This window comes from Sphaerodactylus townsendi, linkage group LG01 (genome assembly GCF_021028975.2).
Source record: "Sphaerodactylus townsendi isolate TG3544 linkage group LG01, MPM_Stown_v2.3, whole genome shotgun sequence".
NCBI classification, from domain to species: domain Eukaryota; kingdom Metazoa; phylum Chordata; class Lepidosauria; order Squamata; family Sphaerodactylidae; genus Sphaerodactylus; species Sphaerodactylus townsendi.
Window position 1 is genome coordinate 104460442 of NC_059425.1, and position 23237 is coordinate 104483678.

A 23237-nucleotide genomic window follows, 5' to 3' on the forward strand; every position below is an offset into this window, starting at 1 on the left:
CTGCTTCAGAGAAAGTCCAGGCAGTAAGGAGAAAAATCAGGACATGATAGCACTTAGAATGATGTCCTCTACTAGAAACTTCATGTGTTTCACTGGGTGCCTCGAGAGACTTACGTACCTGCAGGTTGCACATTATAAAGTGAAGGATCTACAATGGGGACATCTGGAGGAGTGGGTTGAATTGAAGCACTTGTCACACCTGCAAGTAAATCAAGAGAGACGTTTTGAGTGTATCTGAAGAAATATCATTATCTGCACATCAATGGCTTGGATCCACTGGAAAGAAGGGATTTCTGTTCACAGAGAATGACTTCACTGCCTCTTGCTCCCTCTGTAGTTGCTCCCAAAACACTGTTCCAGAGGCACAGGAAACTTCCAGGAACAGCAAGGTGTGTGGGTATGTCAGAAATGTGCTGTGGAAGGAGGTAATAAGTGACTCCCCCTTGCATGGAAACTGTGATGGCTTCCAGCCTAATGGTACAATCCTAAGAACACTTTCTTGGGAGTAAATCCCAATAAGCAGATTTCAGTAGAAGAATTGCACTGTAACTTTCTCACAAGGCTCTAGAGGATGAATGAAAGAAGCATGCTGTACAGTACAAAGGACCATGGAAATAAAAGCTGTCAAAACTTTTTAAAATTAATATCATTAACAGGCAATCACTACTTGCCTCTGGGACTATCTGAACTGGAACTGAGGGACACTGCCTAAGGTTTCAGAATAATTCTAGAGAACTTTATGAAGAATTTATTATTTACAAAATAACTGCTTCATATGCAACTACAAGAACTCCAAACAAACTGAACAGTCCTCTGAAACTCTGTTACTTGAAACAGAATCAATTGTACAAAGACAGATCAGATCAGCAGATACAGATCAAATTATAAAAATACCACAAAAGTACCACAGCTGATGAAGAAAAACTGTAAAGTTAAAAAAGAAAGAGAACACATAAACATCTCCTGAAGATGGAAGGGAAATAATTGGAATCCTTCCTTGCAGAACCTGTCAATATTTTGTACAACAATAACAAGTGCCTAGCTGTAATGTACTTGTTAGGTTAACAACATAATCTTACATAAGCTGATTCAGAACTAGTTCCACTGTTTAGTTGGGCTTACTACCAAGTGCGCAATGACTGCAGCCTACGTCAGCATGCTTATACAACTACTGTATATTCCCCCCCACTAAATGTCTTGATTAGTAAAAAATAGTTGGAAATCATTTTTATTTTTGTAGGAAATCCATGTCTCTACCTACCAAACCTTCCTTTTTGCATATTCAAATGACAAGATTCGAACACATAAACTGGGCTAGGACAGCCCAGCAGGACCATGCTAGCAGGGGCTGCTGGGAATCGTAGTCCATGAACACCTGGAGGGCCTGGGTTTGACACCTCTGCATATGTGTTAGAGACAGCTTCTGAGTCCAGCCTTGCAAAAGGGCAGGGGAAAAAACATTACATCTGGCTCGGGACAATACCCAGCGTTGTTTAGGATCTGGGATTTGTGATAGGTAGTTGGCCATCTTGCCTGCATCCAGATTAATACCAAGGTGCAATAAGGAGCATGTTGTTGTTGCATGGCTGATTAAGTATTGATACTCCTGATCAAATAGTCTAGTTTTAATTAGGCTATATATTTGAAGGAGGTTCTTCATCGCCAACTCCTCAAGTGAGAAACCTAGTAAGGTGAGTTTACCATTGATTATATTCCACCATTCTGAGTTTTAGACCTCGGCTAAGGCCCTATGCAGTAGGCTGCCAGAATCTAAGTGAAAGCATAGCCTTATCCAAAATTTAAAACTGAGTAGCCATGCCCTGGTGACGAGTAGGTGCATGCCCGCTTCTGAGCATAGCACCGCAAGTGGAACACAATGCAGGACTCCGAATATTTTATAAAGAAACGTTGGCTGTACCTTTTCTACCGCACTGCAATGGTGCAACATTCATTCATTTTAATGGTTACAAGCAGAAACTGCCAAAAGCTTCCCCCTGTCTTTAATGATTATACATTTGATGCATCTAAGAAATGAGGCAGAGGAAGCTGCTGTTATTAAAAGGAGAGAAAATAGTGCACCTGTGGTGTGAGGAACTTCAGCGGGAGTGTTAGCTGGAGCATGAGCTCCTGGTGGGATATGTATGCCAGTATAATTGCTTGTGGGCACATTGCTTGGCTCCAAGGCAGATGATGATGCCTGAGATTCTTGGCCAGGCAGAGCAGGGGATCCAACTTCTTCATTTTCATCATCTGTTTAGAGGGCAGAACAGAGGCAAATTTGATTTCTTACTAAATTGGAATGGGATTATTTGTATAATCAGTATTACCAGCAGCAACTGTAAACCAAAACCTTTCTGTCTGAACTACTTCATAAAATCACTGTTCTCACATTGCAAAGCATTTTGGTAGGTTATTTATTCCAGCACATAACAGAACATTTCCCCCACTCTCCCATGAAAAATGTAAGATAAAAATAAACATCAAGGTACAGCAAACCAATATCCACCAGCTGCAGAGCATCAATGCCTGGGCATTTTCTCTTCTAATACTGTAATATGAAAATATAACCCAAACTGAAAAGATAGAAGGCTGGCAAAAGAACTCAAAGAACTCCCAGCACCAGCATGAAATGCACTTACTCTTCGGTACCAGCCCGTCAGGGATTTCTTTGCTCCACAGCAGTTGCCCAGGCAATTATTATTACTATTTTAATGTCCAAGTCACAGAATGACCTGGCTATTAGAGCAATCATTTTGTGTCTAACTGGGCTTTACTTTTTCATTTACTGTGTTAAGCATTAGCCAAAAATAGCCACAAAATTACTTTTTATTAGGATCAACCAGCAACACAGCACCGTATGCCAACTTCCTGATTCTCCAAAACCAGTGTGGCTACATACAACCCCTTTTTACTTTCTATGTACTGTCCTCTTACATTTGGTACATATGCAACAGAACAGCATATGACAAGCAGAATGATTCCAAAATAACAGCAAACCAGTTTGCCCCATGAGAGCAAACTGGAGGGAGGGAATACTTCGGCTTTGCTCCCCTCTCCTTTGGTGTTCCACCAGCTAGTTTTCACAGCAATTCTTCATTTACCATTACATCAAAACTTTGCTAGATTTCTGCCCCTTTCTATCTAATTGGACTTGAGCCTTCAAGCAACTTAAAGGATTCAAGGATTAAAAGAAATTTAAACATTACAAAACACAAGGGAGGGTTATGAAACTCACAAGAGTGAATCCCATCCACCTCCCCTCCATGCAGCGCAACCCCTCAATTTCAAGCCTTTCACGGCGTAGTGACTCTTGGCATTCGCAGTGGTTGAGCCTGGAGCAACTCTCAAAGTTTACTGCCATGTCTAGGCCTTGAGTGGATCCCTTAGGTAGCCACTGCCACCAGTTCAAAAGGTATTGTCTGCACATTAAAAAAAATTAGGGGGAATTTAAACCCCCAATTTTTTATGTTTTCAGATCTGTGTGGTCTCAATTCATGCATTTAGATATCCGCAGATGGGATATATTGCAGCAAATATCACTATTATAAATACAAAGATACTAAGTACATGGATAAAATTATACTTTTTATTATTCTATTTAGAGAAGGATTAAGCTACACAGATCTCTTTCTACTAAATGGTATTTGACACCAAAAAACTCTGTGTCACTTTGCCTCTTTGCGTACTTTCCAGAATGGAAAAATGATCTTATAGTTTTTTTGGGGGGAAGGGGGAGGGACTTTTATAATATAATAATTTACAGTGCTATGTTCACAGTCAGCCAATGGTATTCAATAACTGGTTTTAGAGTTTTGTCCTGCTTAGCTATTAAGTCCAGTAGCCTTGACTAATTTTCTGTCCACCCCTAACATACTTCACACAGTTATCACCAATCATTTAAAACAAGGGCAGGATTCAAACTTACTGGACACGCCAGGCTACCCTGATCTCATCAAATCTCAGGTGCTACCCTGTTTCCCCCAAAATAAGACATCCCCTGAAAATAAGACATAGTAGAGGTTTTGCTGAAGTGCTAAATATAAGGCATCTCCCGAAAGTAAGACATAGCAAAGTTTTTGTTTGGAAGCATGCCCGTCGACCAGAGCATGCAGCTGTGGAGCAGAAAAATAAGACATCCCCTGAAAATAAGACATAGCACATCTTTGGGAGCAAAAATTAATATAAGACACTGTCATATTTTCGGGGAAACACCATAATAGAATCAGTCCTGATTATATTTGGATGGCAGACCCCCTCTGCCCCCCCCCCCACAGGTCCAGGATTCCTACAGAGATAGGCAACAGCAGACTAAATGTCTCTTGCCTTGAAACCTCCATGGGTCACCATAAGTTGGCTGCAACTTGACAACTATTTCTACCCCCACTACAAACTAGGCAAATAGAAGATTCCGATGTATTGAGATGGTCACAGTTTAAATAGGCTGCATAAATCCTTAGGAAATATATTGCAGCAGGTTACCTTCTCCACTACTGAAAACTTCTACAATATCAATATAGCTAATTCACAACATGGCCAAATCTGTGGATACTTAAATCTGGAGACTAAAGGCACAAATGGACAAGACAGATATTTCAAAAAACCTGAAAACTGATCCAGGTTTGCAGAAAAACCTGAAACCTTTTTTTTTTTTTGGCAGGGTGGGGGGGATAGTAGGTTAAAATTCCCAAATATTAGGAGCAGGGATTTAAGTTTAATAAAACAAATGTCCTCCTAAGTGGTTATTGATAGGCAATCACAACAGCATTGCTTGCCATCCTTCAAGCCTTGGTTTCTGTCAGTAAAAGGCACGGAAAGAGGGCAGGGCCTTTGACATGATTGTTTTGAGCCTTTGAGGGAGACTCATCAGGGACAGGTCAAAAAGCAATCACTAGTGACAAGATACCATGCAATTTGCTAGCTTTAACCAGGACTGGATGATAGCACTGTTCTATAACAGCCACCCCATGAAAGTCAGTGTGGTATAGCCGTTGGAGTTTCAGACTAGGATGTGAGAGATGCAGGTTTGAATCTCCACTTTGCTGTGGAAGCTAACTGGGTGACCTGGGTTAGTCAAAAAAATACTGAGCCTAACCTACATTACAGGGTTGTTGTGAAGATAAAACTGAGGAGAAGAATGGCAGCTGTTTTTAGTCCCACTGGGGGACAAATCAAATTAAAAAGATAAATACAGCTGAAGATGGAGGTAGGTAAAAGTTCTGTTGCTGTGTGGGAAGGAGAGAAGGAAGAAAGGAAAGGTGAGGATATGGGGGCTGACAGAAAGTAAATAGCGTAGGGAGGGCAACATAAGAGAAAGTGTGGTGCCCCTCCACAAACCAATGCTAGTTTCGCACCACACAAGTAGGCCCACTACTGTGCAACTCCACCAGTTTTCCCAAAGGCGACCAGAAAGAGTGAAGGAGGAAAAGTTACAGACAGGGGGTCAGATAAAGGTAGGTTGAATTGTGGGCAGGAAGGTGAAAAGGAAGCAGCAAAAGTGGCAAAGCTATTGGTGGGGGGCTGCTAGGGAAGACAAAGAGGAAGGGGAGATAATAAGATGCCCCCTGCAAGTCCTTAAGGCTCCTTCACTTGTAATAAACCTAATTTTGGAAGGGAAGATAAAGAATTCCCTGACTCCAAATAAAATCAACAGAGAACCCAAAAGCAGTTTAGACTTAACTCCTGTAAAACTGCATTCAATTTCAAAAGCCACTTGCCAGGATGCTTTTGGGGAGTGGATGCTAATTTGAGAGGGAACATTCTAAAGACCTTTTGTATGCACTGAACAAGCTAAGTAATTCTTTGATTTTGCCATAGTGCCTTCTCCACTTGATAAAACCTTAAGAAAGAATTATCATGAAAAATGGAGGGAAGAAGTGAAAACATAGTAAGTTACACAAGATTTCCTGATTTTCTTTTTGAGTGAAATAAAAATAGGAGCCCTCTTGGGCAATACCACTGTTGATGTGAATCCTTCTGTTTGTATTTTTTTTACTGAATCATTACATCTTCTAACCTTGTCCAAATGTCTATAGTAAATACCCTGTAACTCTCAATGCATTTTCTCCTACAAGAGATGGTCTGCTATTCTCTTTGACAGCTCCAAAAAGATTCATTAGATGGTTTTCATCAACAGAGACCATTATAAAATGGCAGGAATACATATTATCTGATACTTACATTTCCTAAGAAAGCATTTATGAGTTAGTTCACTTTTATTTGCATGGTAGTATATTAGATGTCTCTATGAGGCATTCATATACACTATAAGATTTGTATTCATTCACAGGTAACATACATAAAAAACAGAATTGTATACTTAAGTGCGTGTTATTGTACAAACATTTCCAAGATTTATATTATGGTTTCAAGAATCGCAGCAAGAACACTTTAAAATATGAAATTTTGTCCTGCTACATAAAGTTACTTCCATTCTGTTACAATAATATCTTTTTCCATTTACTGGAGAAGGAAGAAAGTGAGCAAGCAGAAAGGAATGGGGGAAGTCCTTCAGTCTATTTAAACAATGCTGCTTTTCTTCCCCAGATGAACAAAGCAAGAATTATGAGAAGTTCTTTGGGGGAAGAGATACATTTACATATGACCTTTGGCACTGCAAGGCCCTAAATTCTGTATGTTATGTGCTACAGTTAGACTCTGTGGTTCAAGTACTATTTAAAATGCAGCTTCAAGAGCATTTTAAAAATTGATTTCACCAGTTTTCATCTTACAAACAAAATAAAGGTAACTTGTTAGTAGAAAACAAACAAGTAAATAACATTTGAAATATTAATCACTTTTCAGCAGCTATCATTCTAAAGCAGGCTCAAAGTTGGAAATTTTGGGATGCTAGACAGCAAACTTGATTACTATCGTCAAATGATTTTAACAGAAGACTGTAATGTTAATAAAAATGTTAATGTTAATAAAATTAATATGATGTTAATGTAATGTTAATAAAATTAAATTAAATGTAATGTTAATAAAATTAATATGATGTTAATGTAATGTTAATAAAATTAAATTAAATGTAATGTTAATAAAATTAAAATGTAATGTTAATAAAATAAAAAAATTACGTGGCAAAACTCAACAGTTCACTCTTAAGAAAACTACTGCTCCCAGACAGGAAGATAATACATCAGGGAAAACTGGAGGAAAAAACCCAAGGGAAAAAAAAACTGAACAGCACCAACAATGCAGAAATCTTTCTTCCTTTTTCAATTAGTATAGTAATTGAATAAAATTAAGCAAATTATATTTCCATTCCTTGTACATCATATCAGCAACTTTAAACCCACTAGTTAGAAAACTGCAAGCATACTCAGGACACAATCCTACATGAATTGATTTTGGTTTTTTTTTTTACATTACTAATGGTGTGAGCTTATGTAGAATTACTGCCATCTGTGGATTTAAATTGGAGCATGGCACAACAAACACATACACAATTTGCTTAGGACGGTATAGTAAATACGAGAGCAAGAGTATCCTTTATATGTAGTGGAACGCTTACAAAGGTAGACACTTTGCCCTTTATCCATGTCATATTTGTGTTATCCATGTCATATTTGGTTTGTCTAGGCCGCCCAATAACCATCCCAGAAACCTGGGGGGGGGGGGGAGATTCCCTCTAACCTTCCAGCTTGTTAATTTAAAAGATATAGAGGGACAGAAGAGACTCTCTAGGAATCCATAGGTGTCCACTTAACATTTCATTTAATTAGTGAGCATGGAATGATTTCAAGTAAATGTCAGGATTAAAATAAAAGCTTATGGAAGAATTTCCAGCTACTGCTCAGAACCAAAGCGACAGCATGAAAGAAAATGAGGAAGGGAACTGCTTGGTTTTTCAGGACTCTCAAAGCAACTTTTGCCCAGGAAATTTTGTTGCCCCAGTCCTGGTTTCAGCCCTCAGGTGTACTACAGCAAGAGCAACATGAATCAATTATCATCAGAATAAAAACACTATCAGCTATTCCTGAACCAGTGGAAGTGAGCAGTTATTGCTCCCAGTACTGCTGTGTACTCAATAGTTTAGTTCAAAAGTAGCTTACAGTATTGCTCTGTAATGGTTAAATCATCTTTTGTTAAAAAGGATGCAGGGCCAGTTTTTCTTGGTTCATTTCTTGCTGCAAGGAGTCAACAAGCTCACAGCCAGGAAACATAAACATTGAACAGTGTGAATGTACAGTGATGTAAAAAGTGAGGAAATGTAAACGAAAGCCATACTTCCTTTCCCTTGACATTGCTCTGAGATCTACATGAAGACTTTAAAAGAATTTGATGCACGCTTAGAGTATTTAAGATGTTATCCCGCTTTTGTGAGTGCACACCAATTTATTTTAAAGTCTCCATGTAGATTTCGGAGCAATGTCAGCCCAGATCCAAAGTTATATCTGTTAGCTTCAAGTTGGAAGTACAATTATTTTCACTCAAGAAGTCAAACTAGTTAGAAGAGTGAAACCTGACCATGTCTGCCTACTCAATACTTCAAACAAAAAGAGAACTGACAGACAAATGTTTCATTTTTTAAAAAACTAAACTGACAGAGCAATTATGGGTGGGGGAGAAAAAAAACTTCATAAGAATCTATATTAGCAATGAAACTAGAAATATTAGCAACAATGTCTTTTTTAAAGAAATGGGCAATCAATTTCTTTTATTCAGTTAATTCTATTTATAGGCAATATTTTGAAATAACAAAATGATTACTCACAGTATTCGCCTTCCATTCCAATAGGTCCAGATTCGGGTGTTTCTCCATTTTTTAGACAATTATGAATGTATGTTGCCTTCCACCTGGCATACTTCCTGTGTTGAACATTCTAGAAAATAAGCACATGTTTAAACTGATTGTCATTTTGAAGTAAAACATCAGCCAGTGCTTTTTTACACAGGAATATATCTTTTCCTCACAAGATTAGCATTAATATTTGTGGCACTCAGGTATTTTTGGTGGGTTTTGTTTTTGAAATACTATAAAATAATTCAAATGAACAGCTTTTTAAGAAACAGAAACTTTCCTTAAATTCAGGGTTTTTTTTCCTGTCAAACAACTCCATCCTAAGAAGAGTTACTCCCTTCTAAGCACATCAAAATAAATGGAATTAGAAGGGTGTGTGATGGGCAGATACAATCTAAAGAGTTGTGCCAGTCTCAGAGTTGAGAACTGACAGTTGGCTGAGAGACAAGTTAACTGACAGAGCTTAGAAAAAATTGTGAGAGCATATAAAATGATGTATAGATGGTATCTGATGCCCAAAAACCTGACAAAAATGTATAAAGGTACATCTAACGATGTTGGAAATGCCAAAAATATGAGGGATCTTTTTTCATTTGTGGTGGTTATGTATGGAGGCTAAATCCTTTTGGGAATTCTGAATATAACAACGAAGAAAAAGTCTGAAGATTTTCTGCTGGGACTAATGGGAGATGATAACTCAAATCAATACAGACTGCTTTCCATGTATATGTATACTGCTGCAAGGACATTGTATGCACAGAAATTAGAGGAAAAAATACCAACAAAGGAAGATTGGATACAGAAGGTCACAGAATATTCAGAAATAGCAAAATCAACACCCTTATTAAAGGACAGTAATACAGAGAAGTTTGTAGAAAACTGGAAAACTTTTATGAACTACCTCTTGAAATAATATGGTAGAAGAGAATAATTGCAGGATTTGAGATCTAAAAGAAGACAGCAGACTGAAATAGAATATTAGAAAGTGTGTAACTGATAAATTGTTCCATTTTAGATAGACGTATGGACCTAGAATGGTTTAGAATTCAATAATGAACGGGAAGTCATTATTTGGTTATTATCCTTTTTTAAATTTCATGATCTTGTTTTGTATTGATGTAATGGCAGTGTGAAAGTGTTTATTTTTTTGTTCTTGTGTAAGTTAAGAAAAGAAAAAAGAAACAGTGCGTGAGCTATAAACTGTCTAGTGGAAGATTCTCCTCAGGAATGAAAAGGAACACATTTTGGGTTTTTGGATTAGAACAGATCCATAACCAGGTATATAGGGAAAAGAGCTGTAAGGTTCATACAGTGATTCCTAAAAATTTAATGGGAAATATCTCTTGTGAATTGAGTGATCTCAGACCAGTTTGAGAGAGAAACTGGGGAAGTGTGTTAATGTTCCTAACTCCTACAACTAAACAACCACTGTGAAAAATAAAGGTTTGTGGAACAAACCAGTGACTGCCAAGTAAAAATAAAGGTTTAAACACTTGTATGTGAACTACCTTGAAACATTTGGAAGTACAATATTATAATCTGAGCTAACCATCTCAAACTTCTCATTTTCATTATTCTGTACAACCTACAGTTCCTGTTATGAAGAATTGATATCGTGACTTTTAAAACCCAGAAAAAGAAACAAATAAAACCAATTTTAAGTTGTATTTCAAAAACCCTCTCAAATGTCAAGTATTTCTGACCACCTCATTATTCAAAATAAATCCTTCCATCAAGGGGTATAACACTGTTCAGGCTTGCACTGCAATTTCTGCGCCTGTTATACCATGCAGTCCTTTACCTGCCTGCCACACAGTATGGGAGAAAGCTACCTGAGAAAACAAGTGCAAAGCACCCCTATGAGCAGTTCCAGTTCATATTTCTCTCCCTCAACCAAATGCAAGTTAATGAGGTAGAGATTACAAAGGGGAAATGTATGATGCTGAAAGCAACACTGCATAATGAGTTGCACATGTTAAAATGCTATTTAAATTATATATTACTCTCAGTATATCATTAATGTGCTGGACTACAATCTAAAAACAACGTCTGAAACGAGAAACATATGTAGTTTACATAACAATGATATGTAGTTTACATAACCAATATTGAATGTCTTACAAGGATGGAACGGAGGGGAAATCCATGTTACAGTGCGAAAAAACCTGTAAGAAAAACTTACAATTTATCTGGCTTTCTGACATTATTTAGACTCAATCTTGTTTGTCTCGGAATTCTGTTTTTTATCCAAGTAAAGAGTGGCACTTGACAAATCTAAGAACAGGCTACAGAATTTTATAGAAATCTAAACTCAATCAATAGTTAGTATTTTTTAAGGGCAAAATTAACTTCTATTTATACTTACTAAGAAAACATCACCATCAAACCACATTTTTTAAAAGTCAGACTCTTCAAACTATTATTTGTGCTTGTTAAATATGTCTCTGTGCCAGGACTAGATAGCGTGTATGGCCCCTTACTACTCTATGATTCTTCGTGAATGTTTCTAAAATCCTAATGCAGTAGCCTATGAAAAAGGTAGACTACTGCTGCATACCTAAAAGCACCTTCCTAGGAGTGAGCCCCGTTAAACACAATGAAACATACTTCTGAGTAGATTTGCCTAAGATGGATTTTCCCAACAGTTTACTTCTAAGCAGTTTACTCCTATACCCTTCTAAGTCCATGAAAGTCAATGTCCTTGAAAGGGCGCAGCTCAATTTAAGACTGCACTGTTAAACAGGTTTATGTTGTTTGAGAGATTATCATTTTTGAGATAGAGAAAAAAATTCTTGTTGAGATCTGAGGGAGAGATATGTACTGCAGGAGATGACTAAAATAGGCCTGTCCTCATTTAAGTTCTAGGTTTATTGATGGCTGCATATAAAGTAAGGTTGACAATGCAGTTATGAGCATGTATGTGTGAACAGCACCAGTTCCTTCTATACTGCAATCATCAGCGGCACATATGTAACAAATACTAATCTTTAGCAACTACTGTTCTCTCTATTCAAGAAGTTAACTACTTATTCATTAATTTATACTCTGTGTTTCCTCCAAGGAGCTCAGGGCTTTCACCTCCGTTCCATCCTCACAGCAGCCCCATGAGGTAGGTCAGGCTTGAATGTGCGTGAGTGGACCAAAGTGACATAGTGAATTCCCCTGCTGAGCAAGAATTTGGACATCGGTCTTTCAGATCCTGATTCAATATTTCAACAACTCTATGTCTCTCTCAAATCTCAGTTCACTTTCTGATTAGAGTTTTGACTGATATATTAAGTGTATTCACTGAAAATAATGGCTTCAGAACTGAAAGCCATCTTTATAAATTACTGTAAAATTGTGTATTCTGCTTTTAAGATATGAAGTACTTTAACGTGGGTTTAAGAATTTTTTCATTTATTCCAGAAGTCTTTTTGATTAGCTTTGAAATTTGCCTACACTATAAATTTTATATTTCCGCACAAGGCTTTCAACATTTCTGGCATTCTTTTCCATCTTGGCCTTTCATTTCATCCACTTAGCACAATTCCTCCAAATTTATTTTCCAAAAGGGAAATGCCAGAAAGTGGAACATCTTGCTTAGAATTGATCTGTTCCAGCATGTACTACATTAAACCTACTGTGCAACATGTGCAAGCAAGAGAAACTGACTGCACAACTGGCACACATCTTTATTTTAAAGTAGTCTTTTATGTACATTTCCTCCATCTTCTGTTAGACATACTTGATGCTAATTCTGTCCAGCCAAAATAAAGAGAGTTTATTTAAACGACAAATTTGTCTTGAGAGCTGAGCAGTTTGATCAAGTTGCATCCTTAGCCACCAGGCCCATCTTTGCGCACAATGGCATCTTCCATAAAAAGTATCAAGCACAGCTCAATTCCATAAAAAGTATCAAGGACAGCTCAAAAAAGTATCAAGCACAGCTATGTAGCCTGACCCCATATTCTTGTCATTTTAAACACAGGGCCAACCAGCCAGCCTTGTTGTTCCTTTTTGCACAATGGTGTCACTGCAGCGCACAGAGTTACCAGGGCCTTCCATTTAAAGCACCCACAAAAATCACCACTACCACAAATATCCTCTACAAGTTTCTTGGAATTGCTTTGAAAAGTTCTGTCTCAAATTTTACTTTTGGAAGACATGACCCCATTTCTGACAAAGGCAATACAATTACAAACTTAGCGGTTTAATGCATCAATATTGGTGAAGCAGTTAAAGCAGAGACATCTAAAATTAAACCCATCAAAGATGGAGGTTTGAGGCTGGGCTGGGGTGTGTGTGTATCTGGGTTGGGGAGTTCAGTTTCCTGTTCTTGACAGGATTCAGCTGGAGTCAGCTTCCTCTGTCAAGAGTTTGGAAGTAACTCTGGATCCTGCCCTTTCTTTGGAGGCCCAGGTCACATATACTGCCAAGACAGCTTTTCCCATCTTTGTCAGGTCTGCAGCTGACCCCTTACCTATCTCATACAAATTTAGCCACAGTGATACATACAATGGTCACCTATTGCCTGGACTACTGTAAGTCGATCTACATAGGACTACACTTAATATTGCTCTGAAAATTGCAACTGGTTCAGAAAGTGGCAATGTGGGTCCTCAAAGGGACCCCATTAAGAGTTCTTATACAACCAGTGCTCCGCCAGCTGCACTGGCTCCAGATTAACTACCAGATCAAGGTTGTGATTTTGATATCAACCTTTAAAGCCCTCAACAGACTGGGATCATTGTATCTCCAGGACCACCTCTCCCTATATATTCGAAGAGGATGTTACACTCTACTGGAAATAACCTCTTAATGATCCCCAGCCCTAAAATTATCCAGCTGTTGTCTCTACCTAGTTAGACCCATGGCCTGCAGGATGTGGTCCAGTTCTGCAGGACCTGCAAGTGAGGTGAGGTGCCATCTGTAGATAGTGACTGTTAAGGTAGTTTCATATTGTTAATTATATTTTAAATTTTGTAGTGATATATGTGTGATTTTAGATTGTACTGAAACATATTGGAAGCTGAAACGTGTTGGAGCCCATGAAGGGAAGGGTAGTATGAAAGAGAGAGGTCCTGAATCAGCGGGGCCTGCCATTGCTGCCCGGGATGGGCACCGCAAAGAGGCCCCGCCATGCCTCCCCTTAGAAGCGCGGAAGGCAAGCGGTGGCCATGCCCACTATGGGCATCAGCAGGAGGGACGGCCGGGAGCCTATATGAGGCTTTGACCCGGCCCTTGGCCCACACCCTGGCCAGTATCTTGAATTTGGCCCAGAGACATACATGCAAAACCAGTACTACCGTGATGTTATTTTGCCAACACACACCATTAAAGTGTAGTTGAAGCAGTCTGTGAAGTAAATGCTTAGGCTCAGAGTGGAAAAAAAATAATGTAACTAGGTCCTTAAACAGTAAATTCTCAAACAAGATGGCAAACTGTAGAAGCTCAGAAAGCTTCTAAAATCAATGTATTGTCGAAGGCTTTCACGGCCGGAATCACTGGGGTGCTGTGTGGTTTCCGGGCTGTAAGGCCGTGTTCTAGCAGCATTCTCTCCTGATGTTTCGCCTGCATCTGTGGCTTGCACACAGACTTCCCAGCCTACAGACTTCTTTGTGACTCACATACCAGGCTACTCTATTCAGAGGGCCTCACCTTTTGACCTCATAGTATATATACTCCACTTGCTTTCCATTCCTACTATCAGATCCTCTGAAGATGCCAGCCACAGATGCAGGCGAAACGTCAGGAGAGAATACTGCTAGAACACGGCCATGCAGCCCGGAAACCACACAGCACCCCACTTCTAAAATCAATTTGTGACTCGAGGAACTCTTGTATGAAATCAGCAATTCCCCTGGGCACACTCAAACCCTGCTCATGCCTAGGGAAGCTTTTTGGATCCCAAACTTTAATGCAGAAAGGTATCTGATCTACCTGAATTTAGTTCAACTAAATCCAGAGGGAGGGGTCCATCAATGAAGACTGAAACTCTATTGCCTTCAGTGGGACTTAATAATGATTAGCTTGAATGGACTGGAGTCAAAGCCTGGTTCTTTATATTCTGCAATCAATATTGTACATTACTTAATTATGTAACTTACTTCATCTGTTAGTTCTCCAAATACAGTCAGGACATCTATTAGAAGACTTGCTGTATAAAAAGACTTAATCATGTTTCTGGAAAAAAGATAAATTAAAAAAAAATATATTTACATGGCTCCTTTCTTCAGGATTCCAAATTGGTCGCTCATCCAGCCCATGACCAGACTTAGACCTGATGAGTTCAACCAAAGATGACCTAAGGCTAAGAGCATTTAATTGCAAACAATTCTGAAAAACAAAGTCTATTACAATGCTATTTTGCATAACTTAGACGACAATAATAGTATAGACGTCCTCATCTCTGCATTGAAACCTTGCAGTTAGCCATTCAAACAAGACCAGTGACAGAATCATTGCTCAAGTCACACAGGTGCATATGAGTGCAGGCTAGTAAATGCAGAACAAATGATGTACAAGGCTACTTTCTAACCATAATGAGTTACAGTATAAATTATCTACATCTATAGTGCAATTCTATGCAGACTTCAATGGACTTAGAAGGTGTAAACTCTATCTAGGATGGCACTGTCTTTCACTTACTTGTGAAATCGCCCAGCTCGATCTTCATTATCTGCATAAAGAAACATTTTCAATGCATAATTTTCCACATGAGCACAGCCAACTATTTCTTGAGTAATAGCTTCATTATCACCCAACTGCTTCTTCATCTGAGAAAAAAATTAGAAATGTGTATGGTTATTTGACTAGTATGAAATTTCAAGGGCATATTCTAGGCTCATAGTTTTTAAAGCGCAGAAAGAAGTTCCCTATAGAGTCAGAAATGCCTTCCAGATTAATTTCAGATATTTCTCGTCTCATGACAGGGCAGATGCTAGTCTACTCATATATTTATTTTCAATACAGCTTAATCAACTATGCACAGCACAGACAAAGATTACCAAATCACTAAGAAATAGGCTATTGGACTCCCTGCTTTGTTGGCAGCTCTCATTCATGCCCTGCATACTAAAGATCACAAACTGGCCTCTGCATGTGAACTGTTTGCCTACATTTGCCATGGAAAAGCCACCCTGACGGAACAATTAGAACCGCCTGCTATTTGGAACACTGTCATGAAGAGTGTTTAGCAGTATGTCTTTGCCTAGTAGAACTAAAAATGGACATACTTTTATTGACATATTACCGGCACTCTAACTGAAAAATAAATGGATAGTGTTGCAGGGCAACAAAAATATTTTGGCAATGTTTTCATAGGTCATAGAAAAGGAGGAATGAGGAACATGCAATGCAAAAGAAAAACGTTTGAACTGAGGGACTGCACAATAAAGTCCTATTCTCAGTAGTGTGAGTATACTTGCCATTCCTAACTACCGTACATAAACATTTTAAATTATATGTATTCATAAATAAAACTGAACTAATATCTGCACTAGAACCTTCAGTTTAAAACATGAACCAAAATAATGCAGGACTGCCAAGCACTCAGAAGATTTTGGGCTACAGAGATAGACCTGTGGCTAAATTGCCAGATCGTAAATAGTTCCATAATGTTTTCTCCCCTCCCCCCCACCCCCGCATTAAACTCTGTATAAAGACTCAACACTATCCTATTCATAGCCTGCTTTATAGCCAGTGAAATTCGATAGGACTATATAGTTTCCTCCTGTAGAGAAGTTCACAGTATTTAATATAAATAAAGAGCTAATGAAATGAGAATCCCTGGTTCAAACTAACAGCTCCAGTGACCTGAAGATTTACTGGAATGCTTAGTCAAGCAGTACACTGCGATTCAAAGACCTCTTTTCAAAGATGTTACAGAGCACAAGAAGCCTCAAGTTTCCTAATAAAATCAGCAAAGTAAATAATACTGTTACAGTTACAACAGGTGGATTTAGGGGACCTGAATAGACCTACTGTTGGCATTTAGGTAAATCTTATTTTATTCTTACTAAACAAAACCCAGTCTTTATATATCCTATGTTGCCGAATGGTTTTAAACAAAACATGCTGATAGTAGACTAATTTTCTAATAAAGAGGGTATCACTAAAGTATAGGGTTCAGACATCTACTACATTGAACAAGCTGGTAGGCATCTAATATTTAATGGCAGATAGACATACTGGTAATATGTAGAAGTCATCTATTATTTAGATAGTTGGAAATGTGACCTGGGATTAATATGCTTGTTTCTTTCCTATCCATCTCTACCCCACACCCTGAATCTCTACTTGTCTGTTTCTGCCATCTCTCCAACCATAGTTTCTGGGGAATTCCAAACTGGGCAAACTATAGTTAATACAACTCACCAATTACTTGAGAACAGTCCTTTGAAGGAACTTTGCAAAGAATTATTTTGAAGACTGGCAGTAAACATAATCTGTCCAATACAGATGTCTCAGGAAACTATAGTTAAAAGCAAACCCTGAAGAGTAGGAGGAAGCATGGAACCCGACAGAACTAAATGTAATGAGCCACCAAATCTAAATTGTGATTTGAGGGATAGTAATCATAACTTAACAAAACAAAGCTTGACCAAAGCAAAATATTCAACCAAATAATACATTCAGAAGATTGTGTTATATTAAGTTAGATAATTTGTTCCACTGTGCCAAATAAAACTGAACAGCAATTGCCACAAACACCCAACTTTTCATTCATATACATGACATACAACGTACTGCTTAATTGATGGTGCAGAGATCCTCACCATCAAACAAGTTACACTTCCCGTTACAAAATGACACTTACAGTATTGGTTTTTAAATGGTGGAAACAAGATCGGGTGACAAAAAAAAAAAAGGACATAGCCCACAAAGATAGTTCAAAACTGAAAGGAAACTTACTCATTCTCTCAGCCCTTCTGAACTTTCTGTGTGGATTCACTGCACAGTCCTCGTCACAGAACTACAGGAGTCTTTGTACACTATAGTTCCACAGCACAGCATATGGAAATAGCGCAGAATTCAGCTTTCTGAACATTTCTTGTTTTATGATGCTTGAAAGCAAGCAGGCACTACCTGAAGAAATCTCACAATCCAGAGACATCGTCTAAATGAGATTCTTAGAAGCTTGTGCCAGGGCTTGTGTCCTTGCCTCTCTTGTCATGTGTAAAACCAGAATTGTGCAAAGAATCCAGTTTTTCACAGTGCAGAATTTAGGCACTATGGGTTAGCTTTTTAATTTCTTTAGCACAGAGCTCTCTTAGTCATGGACAGTGATATTCAAACTTCTAGGTGCTTTATATCAAACACTCCATGAGAAAAAAAGTTTTACACCCACACACACACACGATCTTAGCCAACAGACTGAATTCTGCTGCAATAAAAGCTCAAACCTTCAGCAATATCATGTATTGTATGAAACGAACAGTGCAATCCTATGCAGTTACTCCAGTCTAAGACCACTGAAATGACTGGGTTTAGACTAGAGTAACTCCCCTTAGGATTGCACTGTAAGGCCATCTCTTTCAGTTTTGAGATATATTCATGACATGTGGACTGTGTTCTGCATGATGCACCGGGAAAAACTTTAAGAGATCATGTGCGTACATTTTTAGACATACAGGTAAAAAAGTTCCAGTACAGCCACGAAACTGAACGTTGAATACAGCTGTTAATTGGCATTTCATACCGTGACAGGTTCAGTCAAAACAGATGCTTCCCAAGTCAGCGATTCAAGTGCCATGGTGGAAGGCTGACAGGCACTCCCCTCTCCCAGTGTGCCTCAATACACAATGCAGACATTCCACACAGTCCTAATTTAGGTGATGCCCTGCTTTTCTGAGTGGGAAATTTCATATGAATCACACAAATGTGCAGATCAGCCACTTCATAAAGCACCCATGCCATATGGGGAGGAATGGTCCATAGCTCCACTAACAGAGGACTTGAATTACTGTCTCAAAATGAGTGAACTAAACCATATACTAAGCTGCAAACCAAGGCAGCAATAACTTCTTCAGTGCTCCTAGGAGAAAAACTTGAGAAAGGGCCGTTCCTCTTAAGTTGCCACTGCATTAAGATATTTTACTGCCAAGTACACAACCAAACTTATTTGTGGAAAATATATAGGACTGATCTAAGATGATAATACAGCCAAAATCTGACAGCCTTGACAATTCTGAACCAAAGAAAATTCTGCAACACAAGGGAGAATTTCCTTCCCTTCCATCAATCCATTTCCCTTTTTATTCTCCAGCATATGAATTCTTGGCTGAAGGTTCAAATGAAGGTTTCACACATTGAGTCTTTCCTGAATGAAAAATGTGGAAGAAAAATAAATGCAAGTCCCTATATATTATTAGCCATATAATAACAACATCTCTACTTACAGCTTCCAGCTGATCCATGAGCTTGCATAAAAATTTGCGACACTCTGGTGTTTTACTATCAATCTTCATACCCGTCTGCATAGCATATAAACGGCCTGTAAAAGACAATGCTCTATGAAGATGTTTTATTCACATAAATTTCTTGGTTCTTGCTGCAGCCTCTTAAAAGCAGAGGTTAAAATTTAATACGATTCTATAAATGAAGGCCTATGGAAAATAATGTCCTGGATTCTAAGAGCTAAGCCTTCAGTCTTACTTTGAACGTGAGCGTCTCAAGCAGAAATTCTGCCTTTTGCCATGATACAAAGCATACTTTTAAAAAATTGATGGCACTTTCCAAAACAGCTGGCAACTCAGCATGTGTTTGCTGGTCAAAAGAAACAAAGTCGAAAACCCCACTGGGAATGCCTAATGCCTTAAGTCAGGGGAAAGTCTATTAATCCCTGCCATATTCTCAGTGAGGCAATGCACACCAGCAACATGAGCAGCACTGATGTCACTGATCCTTGCTCTACTGCAGAGGAAATGATGCGATGAGTCTGGAATGGCTGCTTTGGGTGGCACCATTTTGAACAAAAATGGAGGAACAACAAATGAAGAAGGCTCAGTCTCATTATACCCTAAGTTTCTGAACTTGTACTTTAGAAAACAGGCTGAAACTAGGAGCCTCTCAGCTTTAAAAACTGTTCTAGACTTCAGGAAGTCTATTTCGCATTTATTATGCATTGCACATTTCAGAACTGGAAAAAGCGACTTCACTGTTTTATAACAGGTATATTTTCTGAAAAATGCTTTTGCCAACTTAAACACTTTTAAAATCTGGCCACAGTTCTTTGCAACAACAAAAAAAGAGATGCTCCCAAATCCCACATACATTTAAAAATCAGTCTGAAATGCAAAACTGTGAAATTGCTATTAAATTGTAACAGCATAAAATTAGAGATTTAAATTAAAAGAGGATTTATAATTCAATGCAACTTTTTAAAAGAGCAGCATCTGGAGGGTTGTTCTTCCTCTCTATGAAATAAGAATGTAAACAATATTAAAGTCTGGTGGGAGGATCTCTTTATGTCATTGAAGCTCTTCCATTGAAGCTCTGTGTTTAACAGTGCAATCTGGAGTGGGGCGAGCAAAAGAATTGTGGAGCCAGCGTGACCCTGGCATTGGTGTCATTGCCACTCTACGTGGCATAAATGGCATCCATACTGGTGCAGCTCCATGGCACGCAGGTGCCCACGACACTGCTGCACTGGAACTCCTTTGGTGCGGGAGCCAGTGTCAATGCCAATGAGGCCATTCCTGGGGGTGGAGCCAACCTTAGTCTGCTTCCTCAGGCTTTTCTTCCTGAGAGTGATCCCTTTCACTGGCATCAACTTTTGCCATGTTGGATGCCCCCAATGGGGAGCCCTATACAGTATTTATTCAACCTCTTTTCTTTCAATGTATGGGAAGTGATATCACCCCAAGAGAGTAGAAACATACTAGCTTTCTTTGACACAGTACACGCAAAAGCCAACTATGATGTACAGCTAAATGCAAATACCTTATACTGGTCTGAAAACCCTGATTGATTGGGGAGGGAGGTGTTAAAAGAATTCTACTACTCCTGAGGGAGTGGCAGCAGAGGGAGAAAGGAAGATGGGGGAAGGATGAGGGTGGGATCGAGGAGGGTCCTGAGATAGGGAAGTGAAGTCAATAGTTCTACCCTGGGCAAAAAAACTCCTAGGAAAATGAGGTGATCTCTATTAAGTGTTAAACAATGAAAACTCAAATCTGTGTGTGTGTCTTGCCTCCACAGACTTTAGAAAGTTTGTGTCAAGTAAGCTTATGCCTATTTATCTAAGGAGTTGCAGTCAAGTGGTTTCGACAGTTACAAACAATTGTAGGTAAAACAAAACAGCTATATTTTTGCAACAATCTATTTCAATTTTCCTATTGCCTTTTTACTTGCAAAGTTTAAAACTGAAACCTCTCTGAGCCCGACTTGACTATTTCCCCATAACAGTGAAATGAAACTGTTTATGTGTTTTGAATTAGTATCAGTCTCTTGTATGCCATCTTCAGACATATATCAATGAAGGATTTTTCAGTTCTTCCTCTTCCTAGGCTTGCTCAGAATAAATTGATATACATTTTAGCACTGGAGGGGAGAAGGACAAAGAAACAAGAAAAAAACCCCTATTCAGTTATGTAAAAAAGGAAGTGGAGAACCATCATGCCAACAACCATGGAAGAATTCTAAAGTATCACCAGTGCCCAGAAAACATGCTTGTATCACTAAGCTCTGACTATACTAGACAGAGGAAAGTGTAAGAAGATAGGGCATATTTAGTGATCCTATAATAGGAAAGAGAATGCCTGCCTATTCTGTTGATTGAGACAAAACAATTGGTACTTGCTTGTAAAAGGTCTTTTTCAGCTGAGACAAGGTGTACATTTTATGGGTGATTCTTGCTACTTTGCGAGGGAGGCAGGAACAAGATTCTTCTTTCTGTATCCTGCAGGATTCACCTCTTCTCTCTCAGTTCTGGAACTCCAGCCAGTGGTCAAAATCCAAACTTTAAACTTAATATCTAATTCTGGAGTATATGAAGAACAACTCAGAAACAGAGGAAACAGTGCCTGTGAGAATGATCATGTAGCAAGGCAAGATGTCCTTTTTAACTCAGCTGAAAAAGATCTTTCACGGATAAGTACCAATGGCTGTTTTCCAGCGGAGCAGAAGGATATCTTATGGAACCTCTCGTAGAAGTATCCCTATACATTGGTGGGTCATCATTGCCTACTCCAGCACATGTTGGAAAATACGTCTCCTGTATGGAACATCTGCCAAACTGTAAGTGTTGATCTTCTAGTGACGTATGAAAGTTGACACTACAGACCAAGCAGCTGCCTTGCAGATCTTGTCTATGGACGCATGCTTGGCCATGGTTGCACTGGAAGCTATACTGCATACTGAATGTGCCGTAATTCCTGTAGAACATCAGCATCAACATCAACAATCTTTACTGGAATAACAGTACATTTTCATAAACAATAGGTTCATTCAGGCCAGACAAGGGAGAAGAAAGAGAAGAAAAATAATAATAAAAATAAAAAAGGAAGGAGGTATTAGACAAGTTTACCCCTGGAACTCTGAATTACAAATAAGTCATGAAATGATGAACAATCATTCCTGTAGAAAACACAATTTTTTGTGCTCTTTAGGCTTCTATGATGCAGTATGATAGTCATTGTGAATATTTTCTAACCTAAATTCGGTGAGGACAACACAATGAATAGTGCTTCTGATTTCAAGACGCCATGAGTCCAAATAATATAGGCCTTGAGCGTCATTCTCACATCTAGTTTGTGCCATTTGACCTCTTTTGGATATTTCAGCAGCAGGCAAGAAGGTAAGCAGATTTCCTGTTGCCTGTGGGATGTGGAATTAACCTTAGGCATGAAGGTTAGATCTATTCTCAAAACTATCTTATGGTTGTGGAAGATGCACAGAATTGATAGAAAGTGTCCCTTGGTGTAGAAGTACCCTTGGTGGAAGTAACCACTATCGAAAATATCGCCTTCATCCAAAGGAACTTAAGAGAGATGTCCCCAATTGATTCAAAGGGATGATCCATGAGAGTCTTCAAGACTGTATTTAGCCTCCAGGTAGGGAACCCATGGAGAATCTTGAGCTGCTGCCTCCTTTAGAAAGACCACAATGTGTGGGTGCTTTGTTAATTTCCACTGCTCTAGACTAGGAGCAACATAGCTGCCACTTGCCTCTTCAGGAATGCTGATTGTAGACTAGTGTGGATTCCATCCTGTAGGAAGTATAACATGTTTGAAACCATAGGAATTAAAGGGTTCACTTTCTTCCTTCTGCACCATCTTATACATGCTCTCAAACATAGGAGATGGGCAATTGGAGGAAGGTGATACATAGAAATAGAAGGACCAGGGAGCATTCTGTGAGTTTGAAGCTACAGAGTTGATTTGAAATTCTCTTCTTTGTCAGTGAGGATAAGGAACAGCTCCCATTCCTTAGCTAAGGCAGCCCTATGGGTCATGCCCGTAAGAATTCAGTTTGGTCCTGCCTGGGATAACTGGAGCTAGCATATCTCCTTCAG

General features: G+C 38.8%; 1 protein-coding gene across 2 annotated transcripts in view; it reads right to left on the minus strand.

Moving 5' to 3' along the window:
• VTA1 (vesicle trafficking 1) overlaps nt 1-23237 on the minus strand; it is a 41201-nt gene that overhangs the window by 11210 nt on the left and 6754 nt on the right. For both annotated transcript variants that reach the window (XM_048489569.1, XM_048489575.1), the window contains 6 exons: nt 19126-19220; nt 15374-15501; nt 14833-14908; nt 8717-8825; nt 2080-2250; nt 119-199 (listed from right to left, as the gene is read on the minus strand). In XM_048489569.1, coding sequence (XP_048345526.1) covers nt 119-199; nt 2080-2250; nt 8717-8825; nt 14833-14908; nt 15374-15501; nt 19126-19220 — 660 coding nt within the window. The remainder of the gene's footprint in view (nt 1-118; nt 200-2079; nt 2251-8716; nt 8826-14832; nt 14909-15373; nt 15502-19125; nt 19221-23237) is intronic.